At 44.3% G+C, this 15,849-nt stretch overlaps 1 protein-coding gene and 1 non-coding gene across 3 annotated transcripts in view; one reads left to right on the top strand and one right to left on the bottom strand.

The window, feature by feature from the left end:
- The window catches only part of tmem178a (transmembrane protein 178a), a 33,512-nt gene extending 22,299 nt beyond the window's left edge, over positions 1-11,213 (top strand). Inside the window, exons 4-5 of one of the 2 annotated variants that reach the window (XM_063056370.1) lie at positions 2,414-2,558; positions 11,186-11,213. In XM_063056370.1, coding sequence (XP_062912440.1) covers positions 2,414-2,558; positions 11,186-11,198 — 158 coding nt within the window. In that variant the 3' untranslated portion in view covers positions 11,199-11,213. Of the gene's footprint in view, positions 1-2,413; positions 10,911-11,185 lie in introns of those variants that run through there. The other variant, XM_063056369.1, reaches the window with a different exon arrangement.
- A 4,522-nt stretch (positions 11,214-15,735) lies between these two features.
- LOC134351249 (U5 spliceosomal RNA) lies at positions 15,736-15,849 on the bottom strand. The gene has a single exon (XR_010019095.1). It is a non-coding gene; the product is annotated as a U5 spliceosomal RNA (small nuclear RNA).

Raw genomic sequence — 15,849 nt, 5'->3', positions numbered from 1 at the left:
TATACCCAATGACTTGGCCTCCACACACATCTCTGGCAATGAATTCCATAGTTTCACCACCCTCTGGTTAAAGAAATTCCTCCTCATCTCCGTTCTAAAGACACATCCTTCTATTCTGAGGCTGTGGCCTCTGGTTCTAGACTCCCCCACTATAGGAATCATCCTCTCCACATCCACTCTATCCAGGCTTTTTGGATATTTGGTAGGTTTCAATGAGAATTCCTGCCCCATTCTTCTAAACTCCAGCGAGTACAGGCCCAAAGCCATCAAACACTCCTCGTGTGTTAACCCCTTCATTCCCAGGATCATTCATGTGAACCTTCTCTCAACTTCCTCCAGAGTTAAGATATTTTTCCCAAGGGACTGCCCTCAAAACACACAGTAACACCAGATTCTCTCTAACTTTAGAGAGGGTGCAGAGGAGATTTACCAGCATGATTAGAGAGCATGTCTTATGAGGATAGGTTGTATGAGCTAGGCCTTTTCACTTTGGAGAGGAGGATGAGAGGTGACAATAGAGATGGTTAAGATGATAAGAGACTAAATTGAATGGACAGTCAGGGAAATTTTCCCGAGATATAAACGGATAATACAAGGAGGGATAATTTTAAGGTGTGGGGAGGAGGGTGTGTGTGCATGTGTGTGTGGGGGGGGGTGGGGGGGGGAATTTCAGAGGTAGCTTCTTTACACAGAGAGTAGTGAGTGCCTGGAATGTACTGCCAGCAATGTTGGTAGAGGCAGATATGTTAGGGACATTTAAGAAGCCCTTAGATAGGCATGTGGCTGATAGAAAAATGGAGAGAAGGATTAGATTAATCTTGGAGTCAGTTAAAAGGTCGGCCTGTACTATGCTGTAATGTTCTATGTTCTATATTTTAACCAAGTCAAAGTCGAAATGCGTAGGTATCACTATATACAGTACAGCCCTGAGATTCATTTTCCTGCAGACATTTATGGAAAAATAAAGAAATACAATAAAATGTATGAAAAAAACTATACTTAATAAAGACTGACAAACAACCAACGGGCAAATGGTGACAAATTGTGCAAATAAATAAACAAGCAAACACACAAATGAATCAATCAGTCAATAATTCTGAGGACGTGAGTTGTCGAGTCCTCGAGAGTAGGTTATGGAATCTGTTCAGAGTTGAGGTGAGTGAGGTTATCCACACTGGTTCAGGAGCCTGATGGTTGTAGGATCAGAACTGTTCCTGAACCAGGTGGCAGGGGACCAGAGACTCCTGTATCTCCTTCCCAATGGCAGTCATGAGAAGAGAGCGTGGCCTGGATGGCAAGGCACCTCTTTACTGACGGAAACCCTGTTTACTTCAAAGTGGGGAATGTTGCAGTTTCCAACTTTACTCCTTACATTTAATCTTTTGAGATTTCTTTACAATGTCTCATTTTTATTTTGTCTATAATGCTGCTTATCTTTGCTTCATTCTACTCCAGTGATAAGTAGGAAGAATTGTTGACATGCCTGCACAGGTCCCGGGAGACACCAAACATCCTGTTGTAGCCTCAATGCAGTAAAATGAATGCCCTAGTGAGAGAGAATTTAGATGCAACTGTAAATCACATTGTACAATGGATTATTTCTGAAATTTCTCTATGAAAAAATAGCCTTATATGAATGTAAATTTTGTAAAGCAGCATGTATTAAGTAACGGTGTCTTAGAAAACCCCTCCAAAAAAAAACTGTGCACGGCATACACTCGGTGTCCACTTTATTAGGCTCCCTCTGTGCCTAATAAAATGTCGTCGAGTGTATGTTTGTGGTCGGCTGCTGCTTTAGTCCATCCACTTCAAGGTTTGGCGTGCTGTGCATTCAGAGATATACTTCTACACTCCACTGCTGTAATGCCTGGTTAGTTGAGTTACTGTCACCTTCCTGTCAGCTTGAACCAGTCTGGCCATTCTCCTCTGACCTCTCTCATTAACAAGCTGTTTTCACCCACAGAACTGCTGTTCACTGGATGTTGTTTTTGGCACCATTCTCTATAAACTCTAGATACTGTGTGTGTGAAAATCCCAGCAGATAAAGTTTCTTTGATACTCAAACCACTCCATCTGGCACCAACAATCATTCCACTGCGAAGTCACTTGGATCACATTTCTTCCCCATTCTGATGTTTGGTCTGAACAATAACTGAACCTCTTGACCATGTCTGCATTGAGCTACTGCCACACAGTTGGCTGATAAGATATTTACATTAATGTACAGATGTACCTAATAAAGCGGCCACTGAGTGTATCTTTATCCATTTAAAAGAACTTGCCACTGATCGTGTTTTGTCACAGATCTCTGTTCATTCATCTCTCAATGAAAGTGGTCCGTTGTTGAAATGGTTTGTATAATGGATACATATAATGAGATTATTTACACTTGTTTTTTTTTGGTTTTTTTTAGGAATCTTTTGCACAATTTCTCTTTGCACCTTCGCAGCCAGCATTTCTTATGACTTGTCACGCCAGCCAAAGTTTATCTACGGGCTCCCGAGGGATGTGGATCATGGTTACAGTTGGTCCATGTTCTGTGCGTGGACCAGCCTGGGGTTAGTGATGATAGCAGGATGCCTGTGCACTGCCTTTCCTTTCCTTAACAGAACCAAGACAATCCATCAAAAGTCCATCAGAGATTCCTCTGTCTAACAGACTGTTGCGACCATCCGCAGAGTCTGGCTTTGTGTTGGGGGTGTTACCCTTGTCTTTCTCATCCCTTGTAGGTTGTCCAAGAGTTATTTCTTGCTATAGATCCATACTCGTGTCTTTAAAACACAAAGTGGTTAGTTGAAGTATTGCACATTCAATGTGAACCTATCAAATGCAAAAAGGACTTTAAAACAGGCATTAATGATATTGTACTCTACATGAAGCAAACAGTAAGTCACAAACACAAGAGATTCTGCAGGTGCTGGAGATCCAGAGGAACACAATTTCAAAATGCTGGAGGAACTCGGCAGGTCAGGCCGAGCGAAAGGCATATTTTATGTCAGATTGGTGCCTCCAGCTTTCAGTTATAGTGGTGAAACACTGCAGATGCAGGACATCTGAAATTTTTGAAAAAACAGAAAGATGTTGGAAAATCTCATCAAGTCAGGACCAGGAAATTGAGTGAGGTTTCCGACGGATGACTAAGAAGCCATTGTTCTGAGTTGCTAATTCTCTTTCTCCCTCTGCAGATCCTGCCTGACCTCCTGAGGATTTCCACCATTTCCTGTTTTTGTGCCAGTCCTTCATTGGTGTATTACAAATTCAAAAAAAAATCAAACAGAACTATCACATGGGCCTGTGCTACAAATAAATTTTACATTTCAGATCATTTTGCAGTATCCAATAGAGGAAAAAATCCATCAATTTTATATAAACAGTACATATGCATAATGAAATTGTCCCTAGCTGGAATAATTGAACAGTCAATAGAAAATTCAAAGCCAAAAATATATATTTTTCCACTCAATTGAGAAAAAACTCAGATTGTGCTGAAAATGTATCACCAAACTTGTATCACCATTTTAGCACTATTTCCACCAAAGGTAATATCACCCTATTAAATTTAAATTTGTCAGGTGTAGGGTCAATCTGCTCTTTTAAATTCCAAATACTGTCTGATAGACGTGTGTGATTTTCTTTATTGATCAATATATTTGAATAAGGTCCATCTGCAATTATTTCATGGTAGCGTGCTGTCATTTTTTTAAAATGGTGTGTTAAAGTGATAGTGTGTTGTCATTTGCCTTGTGTTAAATAACGTAAATTTAAATTGTGGGTATATAGGTAGAATATTCCATCGATGTGACACCAGGTGTAAATTCTTTGTGCTAGCTCTTTGCTTCTGAAGATAGTGTTTGTGTGATAAGGTTGAAAGCTCTGTGATCTAAATATTGCCTCTGCAAGTCTAGCGAAGGCAGCACTTTGTCTAAGGAGGCCTGTTAGTTCAGCAGCTTCTTTGTTTATTGCTGGCAGCCCACGGCCGCAGGATAAAGAACGGTGACTGTGCCGCGAGGTGCTGACGGGACCGGAGGTGGGGATGTGAGAGGGACTTTCCTGTTTTTCCTGGCTCCCCAGCAGAGTTCAGCGGCTCCCCTGCCGAGAAGTGGCTCTGACCGACGGCACTCCAGGTGGCAGGCCAGGCAGCCAGCGGCTCAGGAGTTTCACAAAGTGGCGTCTACGTGTCTCTCCGTGACTCTGAGTAGACATGACGCCCTCGTCAAGGTCTGCCGAGAAAGTGGGGTCACAGAGCTGGACCTTACTGTCCAGTGGGTTCATACTGACCATCGACCATCCAATCTCCTTCCCTCCGCACGCTCATCAAATACCCCCAATTCTACCACAGCAGGGGCTGATTTACAGCAGCCGGTAAACCTACCATTCCCGGACCCTCTGATCACAGAGCGAACATGCAAACTCCTAACAGACAGCACCTTAGGTCAGGATTGAACCCGGGCTGTGGGCAGCGTCTCTCCCTGTGTAATTGGGATGATGACCCTGAAGGCAATGCCCTCATATGGTTCACTCCAGTCTTTACCAAGAGATCTGCCATTCTTACCCACCCTGGTCTGTGTGTGTGACTGCAGGCACCCTTCTCTGGGCCAACTCTCAATTCTCATTCAGTTGATGAAAGCCAACACGTTGTCTCCTTGCAAGCAGATGGAGGGAAATGGGGGATGAACAATAAATGCTGTCTTCCACAGCAATCCAATCCCCACATAAGACATAGGAGTAAAGTAGGGTACGCTGCCCTTCCACCATGGCTGACTTATTAGCCATTTCAACCCCATTCCCCTGCCTTCTCCCCGCAACATTTGACCCTTTAATAATCAAGAACCTATCAACCATCACTTTAAATATACTCAACAACTTGGCCTCCACAACCATCTGTGACCATGAATTCCACAGATTCAACACTCTGGCTAAATAAGTCCCTCCTCATCTTTCTTCAAAAGGGACGTTCTTGTTTTCTGAGGCTGTGCCGCTGGTCCGAGGTTCCCTCCCTTCAGGAAAAATCCTCTCCACCTCTCTGCAACCACTCTATCTAGGCCTTTCAATATTCGATAGGCTTCAATGAGATCCTCCCTCGTTCTTCTAAACTCCAGCGAGTACAGGCCCAGAGCCTTTAAACGCTCTTCATACGTTAACCCTTTCATTCCCAGGACCATTCTCATGAACCTCCTCTGGACCCTCTCCAAGGCCAGCATATCCTTTCTTTGATAAGGGGCCCAAAACTGCTCACAATTCTCCATGTGGTCTGTCCTATGCCTTGAAGCCTCAGCATTACACACTTTTATATTCTAGTCCTTTTGAAATGAGGCTAACATTGCATTTGCCTGCCTTCCTACACAAGGACTCTCAAATCCCTTTGCTACTCTGAGTTCTAAATTTCCTCCCAGTTTAGAAAATAATCTACACCGTTATTCATTCTGCCAAAGTGCATGACCACACACTTCCCGACACTGTATTCCATCTACCACCTCTTTGCCCATTCTCCCAATCTGTCTCAGTCCTTTTGCATCTCCCTGCTTCCTCAACACTACCTGCCCCTCCACCTATCTCTTTATTGTTTGCAAACTTTACCACAAAGACATCAATTCCATCATCAAAATCATTGACATATAATGTAAAATCATAGCTCCCAACACCAACCCCTGCAGAACACCACTAGCCACCAGCAGCCAACCAGAAAAGGCCCCCTTTGTTCCCACTCTTTGCTTCCTGCCAGTCAGCCAAACTTCAAGCCACGCTCATGTCTCTCCTGTAATACCATGGGCTCTTACCTTGTTTAGCAACTTCATATGCGGCACCTTATCAAAGGCCTTATGAAAGTCCAAGTCAACAACATCCTTTGCCTCTCCTTTGACTATCCTGCCTCTTATTTGCTCAAAGAATTCCAACAGATTTGTCAGGCAAGAATTCCTTTGAAGGAAACCATGCTGATTTCAGCCTATCTTATCATGTGCCTCCAAATACCCTGAAACCTCATCCTTAATAATGGACTCCAACATCTTGCCGATCACTGAAGTCTGGCCAACTGGACTATAACTTCCTGCCTTTTGCCTCACTTCCTTCTTAAAGAGTGGAGTGACATTTACAATTTTCCAGTCCTCGGGAACTACTCCAGAACCTATTGATGAACAGACAAAAATACAAAAATACCTCAGGTGTGTGTGACCCACCCTGAGGGTGTAACGTGCATGCCAGCCTCTCAGGTGCCCATTTTGACCCAACATTAGTGACACACCCAGTTTAATATGTTGTTGATAAGATGCCTGCAAGATAGGCCTTGTTTTAAAATAATGTGATGGTTAACATGTTTAGATACTATTGGAGAGGATGTATCTCTGTGTGGGGTATCTATCCTTTGATGTTGTGCAAACCCTTGTTCGATACAATTTTTTGAATGGGCACTTGCTGTTCAGGGTAATACTTCTTTTCAAAAGTGAAGCAAAGATACCTGGAGACAAAAGCTTTACTTCCAATAAAAATAAGAGTATATTAAAAATATATTTAATTATTCTGAATTTTACAAATGTCATTCACTAACCTCAGAGCAAAACTCCTGCTCACTGTGAATGGGGGATCGAGTACAGTTATCACTATGAGCCTGTTGCCTACAATGCCACTCTGCCACACTGTTATCTAAAACAGCCTTGCACAAGTAAAAGGTGCCACACAGAAGCTGGTTTAATTAGAAACACAACAGTGCGCCATGGCAGGGTAGCAGTTAGCGTGATGCCACTGAAGCCCAGGGTGTTGGAGTCTGGAGTTCAAATCCAGCGCCGTCGGTAAGGAGTTTGTACATTCTCCCCGTGACCAGGTGAGTTTCCTCTGGGTGCTCTGGTTTCCTCCCACAGTCCAAAGATGTACCGGTTAGCGGGTTAATTGGCCATTGGAAATTGCCCCGTGGTTAGGCTAGTGTTAAACGCTGCAGCTGGGTCGCTGGGTGGTGTGGCTTGTTGGGGTGAAAGGCCCTGTTCTGCAGAAGTAAAAAAAATAAAGGAGTGGTTTTGCAGATGCTAGAAATCCAGAGATCCTCAGCCCAAAGTGTCAGCTCTTTATTCCTTCGCATAGGTGCTGCCTGGCCGCTGAGTTCCTCCAGCATTTTGTGTTGTCCGCCGGTTTACTGAAGAGTGGAGAGCAGGTTTCAAAAGTGGGGTACCTTATTTAGCTGGGAGGCCTGGAAGGGGAGCAGGAATCCAGGTAGGAAGCCGGCCTATCTCCACTCTCACCCTCCTCACCTAGATCCACCTCTCACTTGCTGCCTGTTGCGCCGCACCTTCCCTTCACCTCTTTTGGCTGGTCTGTCTCAGTCCAGATAAAGGCTTTAGAGCTGAAACACCAGCTGTCCATCTCCCTCCATTGATTCTGCCTGACCCACTGAGGCCCTCCGGTTTATCAGAACCAGAACCAGATTTACTGTCACTGGCTTACGTGAATGAAGGGTGTTGTTTTGTGGGAGCAGGACAGTGCAAAGGCATAAAGTTACTATAAATTATTGTTCATGGGTTCCTGGAAACTGATGGCCAAGAGGAAGAACTGTTCCTGAATTGGTCTTCTGGCTCCTGTACCTCCTCCCGGACAGCGTTCAAAATCGTGGTATAACTCAGCACAGAAATGATTTACGATTAGCTGCTGTAATGGGTGAATATGTGGAACCTGCTTCAATCACAATAAACTACATGTACTCTACTTAGCAAAGTTTAAAGATGCTACTTACACACTGTTTGGAACATCGAAGAGTACAAACCCTTCAGCCCACAATGTTGTGCTGAACCAGCTAAAAAGTAAAGCAAAAATCCCCAAAAAAAACTAATCCCCCCTACCTACACAATGTCAATATCCCTCCATCTTCCTCATATTCATGTGCCTATCCAAACACCTCTTAAAAGCCTCTAACGTATTTGCCTCTACCACCGTACCAGGCAGCCATAACTCCGAGTAAAAAACTTACTTCTCACATCCCCTTTGAACCTATACCCTCTCACCCTCAATGTATGCCCTCTGGCATTAGACATTTCTACTCTGGGAAAAAGGTGCTCCCTGTCTGCTCTCTCGATGCCTCTCAATCTTATAAACCCCTATCAGATCACCTGTCAGCCTCCACCGCTCTAAACAAAACAACCCAAGTTTGTTGTTATTATTGAACCAGACCTATATAAAGTTCAAAGATCGAAGTAACTTTATTATCAAAGTACTTATAAGTAAGTAACCATGTGCAACCCTGAGATTCACTTCCTGGTGGACATACTCAATAACTCCAATAACCGTAATAGAATCGGTGTGAGACCGCAGCGACAGGGTGGACAACTACTGTGCAAATACAAAAGGAAAGAAAGAAAAATTTAAAAATAGCATTCTCAATCACATTTGATGCCAAGTATTTCTATGTAAAGCATTATTAATACAGGCAGCACAGGAGTTTCAACCCTGAGAATATCTTGTGATCTAAATTAGGCAGCAATTTAAGATGCATAATTTGCTGAGATTGGGCAGGGAAAAAAATCACTCCCCAACTAGCAAACTGCCTTTTTCTAAAGCTCCCTTTTGGAAAGCACTACAGGACTATTAAAACAACAAGCTATATTCAAAGTATCTTCCACACACAGTTAATCCGATCAACCATTCTAATTTGCCCACCCCTTTCTCTCTATCTGTTACCTCAGTCACTGCATTGTAAACACTTTAAACCACTTTATAATGCTGTTCCCATTGAAAATACTCTACATGCTGGCATCTATGTATTTATGAGCTTTTTACACCATATCTGTCCTTTAACCTCCAACTTTCTTCTCATATAATTCTTTATAATTGTTGAATGTTTTTGTTGCAAGTCATGCCCTGGTAACACACAATAGCAAATCCCTAATTGATCCTTGGAGATTGAAAGGATCGGCCTCAGCTAACAGGCCTCGCAGACCAAACGACAATGGCCTTACAGTCAGGGACTATTGTACGGTGACCTGCCAGATCCATTTGAGGGCAGCAGGGATCAGCAGGGACTGCCGAGCTGTTTAGGTCAAAGTTCAGAATCAGGTTTATTATCACCGGCATGTGACGTGAAATTTGCTAATTTAGCAGCAGCACCTCAATGCAATACATAATCTAGCAGAGAGAGAAAAAAATAGTAAAAAATAAAATAAAAGGTAACAATAAATAAACAAGTAAATCAATTATGTATATTGAATAGATTATTAAAAAATGTGCAAAAACAGAAATACTATACATTAAAAAAAGTGATGTACTGCCCAAATCTTCAATGTCCATTTAGGAATCGGATGGCAGAGGGGAAGAAGCTGTTCCTGAATCCTGAACAGATTAAAAATAGTGCAAAAACAGAAATAATATATAGTTTTTAAAAAGTGAGGTGGTGTTCAAGGGTTCAATGTCCATTTAAGAACTGGATGGCAGGGGGAAGAAGCTGTTCCTGAATTGCTGAGTGTTTGCCTTTAGGCTTCTGTATCTCCTCCCTGACAGCAACAATCAGACAAGGGCATGTCCAGAGTGATGGTCCTTAATAATGGACGCCGCCTTTCTGAGGCATTGCTCCTTGAAGATGTCTTGGGTACTTTGGAGCCTAATACCCAAGACGCAGCTGACTAATTTTACAGCTTTCTGCGGTTTCTTTCAGTCCTGTGCAATAGCCCCCCATACCAGACAGTGATGCAGCCTGTCAGAATGCTCTCCACAGTACAACTACAGAAGTTTTTGAGTGTTTTAGTTGACAAACCAAATCTCTTCAAACGCTTAAAGAAAAATAGCCGCTGTCTTGCCTTCTTTATAGCTGCATCAATATGTTGGGACCGGGTTAGATCCCCAGAGATATTCACACCCAGGAACTTGAAGGTGCTCACTCTCCAGTTCTGATCCCTTTATGGGGATTGGTTCATACTCCCTCGTCTTCCCCTTTCTGAGGTCCACAATCAGCTTTTTCATCTTACTGACATTGTATATCTTGCTCTTGTACACCTTCTCATCTCCATTTGAGGTTTGACCAACAATGGTTGTATCATCAGCAAATTTATAGATGATGTTTGAGCTACGCCTAGTCACAAAGTCGTGTGTACATAGTGTGATGGAATCATGGATTACCCCTATTAACTGTGCTTTTGAAGAGAGAGAGAGAGAGTTATTTACCACCGATAGCTTGTTTGTAAAAGAGAGAGAGAGAGAGACGAAGACTAACTGTTGGACCGTCACTTCAAGGAACGAGAAAGAACTGGTTAACTTCTGAATTTCTGCTGGAGTTGGAGAGAGATGGCACCGAGCAGCTCGTAAGTTGCTATGGTGACCGAAGGCAGATTGTTGATACTTTTTCAAGGACTTTTTGCCTGCTTGCATTTCTTCACAGACAAAGGAAGGAGGAGTTATTTGAATAACAGTTGATGCTCAGTACAGGAAGATAAAATAGGAGGTTAGATGATACCGACCTCAGACGCATGTTCTGGACACTGAATGAGCATTGTTGTGCCCGCAGAAAAAGTGGGTTTTGGAGGATCGATCAATCGCTCTTGCAGTGGAAAGAGGAAAAGGGTTGACTGCTAGGGAGTTGTCCATGTGTCCAGCCTCACCTGGGTGATAGCTCCACCACAGAAAACTGGTCCCCTTTGTTAAAGTCACAGTCGATGACTTTTAAAGGATTTCAAAGGACAACGGGAAGATCAACGGCATCAGCTCACCTGAAGACTCAAATCTCTCCCTCTCTCCATCACTACTCAACTCAATACCACGAACTGAACTGAACTTTACTCATCATTGTAAGACTGTATCTTTTTACCCCAAGACTGAAAGAAGCTTGGTTTTTCATACATATATATTTCCACACTTACTGATATACTTATATATATAATCATTACTAACCTGTTTGATTTATCTACATTTATATTACTGTATTGCGTAGTTACTAATAAATATTATTAGTTTATAGCAATACTGTACTCCAAAGTGTTTTCCATCTCTGCTGGTTCTTTATTCCTGTCATGGGGTTCATGACAATAGAGAGTAGAGCAGTGGGCTAAGCACACACCCCTGAGGTGTACCAGTGTTAATTGCCAGTGAGGAGGAGATATTATCACCAATCTGCACAAATTGTGGTCTTCTGGTTAGGAAGACGAGGAAGCTCACTGTGAATGTGTTATCAAAGTAAGGCTATGTCACCATTACTACCTTGAGATTCATCTTCTTACAGGTATTCACAGTAGAACAGAGAAATACAGTAGAATCAGTGGAAAACCCCACACAAACTCAGACTGACAACCAACGTGCAAAAGAAGATCAACTGTATAAAAAAATCATAAATAAATAGATAAGGTTGTTTTGGGAGGAGTGCTGACTTTGGTCAAATGTCATTCAAATGGAAATCGCTATCTCTGTCGTCCTGCCTGGCAGTTTTGGCAGTCTGCCTGCGGTGTGCGAAATATAATGAATACTGATCACATACAGATTACACTAGGCGGCATAAAAGTACGTTAACCCGTGAGATTAGGACAAACCGGACGCGCTTCATCGGGTTTTATTTTCCACACAACACGGGGAATGAATTAATATCTAGTGAAGTGGGAAAAGATACCTCTGCCTCTGCAACCCCTTTGTGAAACCCCCACCCCCCCGTGTTGCATATTAAAACTGGGAATAAACTCCAAATGCTAATTATTTTATACGTTTTGAGCAGAGAATTACTCCAGACATTGGCAACTCAAACGTCAGCCCGAATCTATAACGTCCTTCCCGGGAACTTCTGAGATATTTCATTTCACTTACATACCCAAAATACATTGCATTTAGGGGGTAAGAGTTAGAGCGAAGATACTGAGCATTTTTCAAATAGCCTTGGGTTCTAGTAGCAAAATCTGTCCCTATTAAAGATTTGCTGCAGTTACGTTGTTATTGTGGATGTTCACCTTAATGTTCTTCGGCAACTGGCCCGACCGATCCGGTGTCCCCTTCACCATCAGGCCCGACCAGGTGACGGTGTTGGGGATCTGGTTCGGAGGGGCCGAGGCGTGCAGGAAGAACTGGCAGGAGCGGACTGCCAAGGTGATACAGAAACTGGGACTGTGGGGAGGGCGTTTCCTATCGATAACGGCCAAGAACCTGATCAGGGGTGAGGTGCTCTCAGGGCTGCTGTACTTGGCGCAGGTGTGGCCCGCCCGCTCCTGAGTAAAGAAAACGGGGCACTTCTTTACGGTACGGCTATGAATGTAAACATTGCACAGTTAATTATTGTAAATAGGTTTATTACGAATAAAGTTAATTTCAATCATCCCCCTCGATGTGCTAGTGAGACAGCGGGTCATAAACACAAGAGTTACCGCACACGCTGGAGAAACTCGGCAAGTCAGGCAGCATCTAAGGAGAGGAATAAACAGTTTTGGGCCAAGACCCTTCTTCAGAACTGCTGAGGAAAGACGTAAACGCCAGAATAAAATGGGTGGGGGAAGGAGGATGCTGTGTAGGTCAATTCCTGATGAAAGGCCTCGGCCTAATACAATGATTTTATTTCCCTTCCATAGATACTGCCTGACCTGCTGAGTTCCTCCACCATTTTGTGTGTTACTCTGGATTTCCAGCACCTGCAGAGTTTTAAGTAGGTGATAGGGAAAAAGATAGGTGAGGGGGGAGGTGGCAGGTGGAAAAGGAAAAGGGCCGAAGGAGAAGCGACCCCCTGGGATGTTTCACCCCTCAATAATTTAGGGGTTTCCTCACCCAACCTGGCTCCTCCCTGTCTGTCGGAGAAAGACTCTCTGCTGTGCTCCCCTCCCACCGAGCCCTTGCGGTGGCTGCACCGAGCTCCAGCGTGTCCCTCAACATGAACTCCTGCGGCCTGGAATGTGCCGGTCAGCAGCGTTCCTCTACAGACATCTCGATGTCCCTCTATTCTCCGGCTGTGCCCTCTACTCCCAGATTGCCCCACTATAGGAAACATCTTCTCCACGTCTATTCTGTCCAGGCGTTTCAATATTCAATAGGTGTCAGTGAGATCCCCCTTCATTCTCCTGAACTCCAGCGACTACAGGCCCAGAATCATCAAACATTCCTCAAATGTTAACCGTTTCAATCCAGAGATCATTCCCGAGAACCTTCTCTGGAACCTCTCTACTGCCAACACATTTTCTTAGATATGGGCCCCAAACTGCTCACGGGAATTCACCACTGTCCTTATAGTCGGTGTGTACGTTGCCCCCAGCGCTAATGCTAAGGAGGCGCTCTGTGAACTGTATCGGGCTACTAGACATCGGGGTGACCTGTTGGAGCACCCTTTGAGAGAAGTGTAAGGGGTTTCTTCTTTTATGTTACTGCTAAGGTGAATAAAATGGCTTCTTTGTTATGTTATAATGAAAATGGCTTTTCTGTAATAATAACTGCGATGTAAGACGTTTTCTCTCTCTCCCTGCTTGTTTGGTTTATATTATTGATAATTGAGGGAACGAACCAATGAGTGTCCATGTTATTCTTTTTGTGGGTGAAACTCTGTCTCATATGGCTGGGAACCGTGTGGTTTGGCGGGGTTTTCAGGAGGAGACACGAAGAGGAAGGACGTGCTGGACGCTCTCTGGTCGACCACCGTGGTTGGTCCCAAGCGGCTGGTCGAGGGGGTCGGAGGGGATCGCATGGTGGAAAGAGGAACCCATTAATTGAGCTGCAACGGTTGTGCACGAAGTGGTTGAACTCTGATAAGTTTGGCGCCTTTTACTTTCCCTTTTATATTGTATCTCTATTAATTACATAGTTCCAGTAAGATTTATAAAGTGTAATCTGTAAGTAGTACATTGTATGCTGTCTGATATTTGATGTGTGAGTTTATACCAGGTGGCTTTACACAGCAACTATGCAACCATGAGACACGGTTTGGCGGGCGGACGTGTGTCCCCTAGATAAACACGAGCCGATAGTCCTGAGTGTTACAGAAGGGTTGTGCAGTCTGATGAGACCAGAATGTACATTAATTTTTCCTGAATGCTATTGGTATTGCTTTGCTTTGGAAACTGAGGTAGAAAACCTCAGTTTATTAAAGAAGAATGATGCGTAGCAAAGCAAATATAGCTCCTCCTCGTTTAATGAAGGACACTTTTGATGGCATCATTTCTGGTTTATCTGCCACCCTTGTGCCTCTCGTTGTCATTCTGGAGACGTGCAGTCCTTTCATTCCCCGTCTCTTCATCTCTTCTGCTGTTTGTTGTTTGTCTCTGATCCTGGAGACGTGCATGCCTCTCCTCCTCTGTCTCTTCTTCTCTCATCTTTTTTTGTCCTGATTCTTTGATCCTGGAGTCTTGCGGCCCTGGCCTCATCCGATTCTTGTTCTCCCCCTAAAGCGGAGGCTGATAGGTTCTTGATTAGTAATGGTGTTAAAAGTTCCGGGGAGAAGGCAGAGAATAGGATTGAGAGGGATAATAAATAAGCCCTGATGGAATAGTGGAGCAAACTCATTGGGCCGAATGGTCTAGTTGATTCTTCCATGCCTTGTGGTATTATATCTGCAGCAAATCTGGATAGTAGCGGCCCAGAATAGTGCAGTTATCTGCAAGAACTTCAAGCAGGGAGGCCACCACACCAAGGAGTGGAAAAACTGCAACGCGTATGCGGAGGTGCACACCACCCAAAACAGGCTGCTAACAATGTCCCTAGCGGACAGCTGACACACCCGCCACCAGTGCAGAGACTGGGACCACCTCCAGCGTCTAACCCCGGCCCAGGGCCCTCCCCAAGTGAAGGACTCAATAAAAAATACAGTTCAGCCGAGAGCAAAGGAGAATGGCAGGTAAAGAAAAGGAAGAATGCTTGGAAGACGCCACTCAAGGGACAACAGGCTACTGAGAGTCAAAGCAAAGGGTGGAGAAGGCAATGAACAGTTTTTAACTCACCCCTTCTCTCGGAGACCGGACTGGGAAGAGCAAAGGGTCTACATTCCAGCTTTGGGAGATGGGACTGGGAACAGCACAGTGTCCACACCCTGGCTCTGGGAGATGGGGTGTGCAGAACTATAAGAACAAACCAGAGATTGAAACAGAAACACAGACCAATCTTCCCCCGGTGACAAACACCAATACCGTAAGGGACTCTTCACCCTGGGGGGGGGTTATAAGTCTACAGCAGTTGGGGGGTTTCGTACCCCCTCCCTGTCCAGGAACAGAAGAACCCTGGACTGTGGTCCATCATCACCAACCCCTTGTGGTGGCTCCACCAAGGGTGAGTGTTTACACAAACTGAGAGCGATGTAAGTTGGGGTCCGCTTTGTCGAGCTTCTCAGCTCCTTCCGCAAAAAGTGATCATTTCCCCCTCCTTCTTCCATTCCCCACTCTGACTTCTTCTTCTCAGCTGCCCATCACCTCCCTCCGGTGCCCGTCCTCCTCCTCCCCGATACACTTCAGTCTCCTTTCCGATTCCTTCCTCTCCCGCCCTTTACCTTCCCCGCTTGTCACTGCTAGCTGTTTATATCATTCCCCTCCTGCACCCACCTATCACCCTCTAGCTTGACCTCCTTCCCACCCATTTTATTCCGGCACCCTCCCACTTCCTTACCAGTCCTGCTGAAGGCTCGGGGGAATCACCTGTCGCCATATGTTGCCTGAACTACAATACTAAGTTTCCTCCGGTGGTTTTATAGTATCTGCAGAAGCTCTCTAATTTTTTACAAAGCACTGTAGGTCAGATCCACACGAAGTGAATAACACTGCAACTGCAGGGTAGACGGTCCATGTAATAGTGTATGCTAATATTTTCTATTTTTCACGCTAGACCAGCCCTACCGAAGCAGGACAACAAAAAATTGTTTGAGACTCTGAGTGTTCCTCTCCACGGAAATCTTTAGTAAAAGGCGAAAGATTTATACGATCTGAAGAGAAACCAGAGTAT

The sequence above is a fragment of the Mobula hypostoma genome, chromosome 8 (genome assembly GCF_963921235.1).
Source record: "Mobula hypostoma chromosome 8, sMobHyp1.1, whole genome shotgun sequence".
Taxonomy (NCBI): domain Eukaryota; kingdom Metazoa; phylum Chordata; class Chondrichthyes; order Myliobatiformes; family Myliobatidae; genus Mobula; species Mobula hypostoma.
Note: the sequence above shows the minus strand (reverse complement) of the source record. Positions and strands in the feature narration are given on the sequence as shown.